The sequence below is a fragment of the Penaeus monodon genome, chromosome 31 (genome assembly GCF_015228065.2).
Source record: "Penaeus monodon isolate SGIC_2016 chromosome 31, NSTDA_Pmon_1, whole genome shotgun sequence".
Classification (NCBI taxonomy): Eukaryota; Metazoa; Arthropoda; class Malacostraca; order Decapoda; family Penaeidae; genus Penaeus; species Penaeus monodon.
Window position 1 is genome coordinate 33,274,966 of NC_051416.1, and position 329 is coordinate 33,275,294.

The window sequence follows — 329 nt, forward strand, 5'->3', positions numbered from 1 at the left end:
CAGAAGAAAACTTTATATTTCCCCTACTGTATGGTCAACGAAAAATGAAGAGATAGTATAGGTAACAGATAAACCTCTCACAGATCACCCAGTATGTTACCGTGAATTCTTGTTTGTTAAGAAGACTGTTTTGTTTAGAATCGCAAGGTCGCTGGTTCACTTCCTAGCAGCTGTTTACTCTTGTATTATACGTTACCTTAAGTTGTACCTGTACTTTGGCCAATGTTGATATTTTTACTAACCTGTATTTATTTACCGGTATAAATCTGTTACATTTGTTGGTTCCCAACAGGTGGCGGAGGCATTAGCGAAGGGCGAACCCGAAGCAA

At 38.9% G+C, this 329-nt stretch overlaps 2 protein-coding genes across 3 annotated transcripts in view; both read left to right on the top strand.

The window, feature by feature from the left end:
• Positions 1 to 329, top strand: part of LOC119593192 (high-affinity lysophosphatidic acid receptor-like) — a 25,010-nt gene that overhangs the window by 13,898 nt on the left and 10,783 nt on the right. The gene's annotated exons all lie outside the window — the stretch shown is intronic.
• Positions 1 to 329, top strand: part of LOC119593193 — a gene marked incomplete in the record, with an annotated part of 7,349 nt that overhangs the window by 4,682 nt on the left and 2,338 nt on the right. Inside the window, 1 exon segment of the mRNA XM_037942173.1 lies at positions 293 to 329. Within this exon segment, the coding sequence (XP_037798101.1) occupies positions 293 to 329 (37 nt within the window).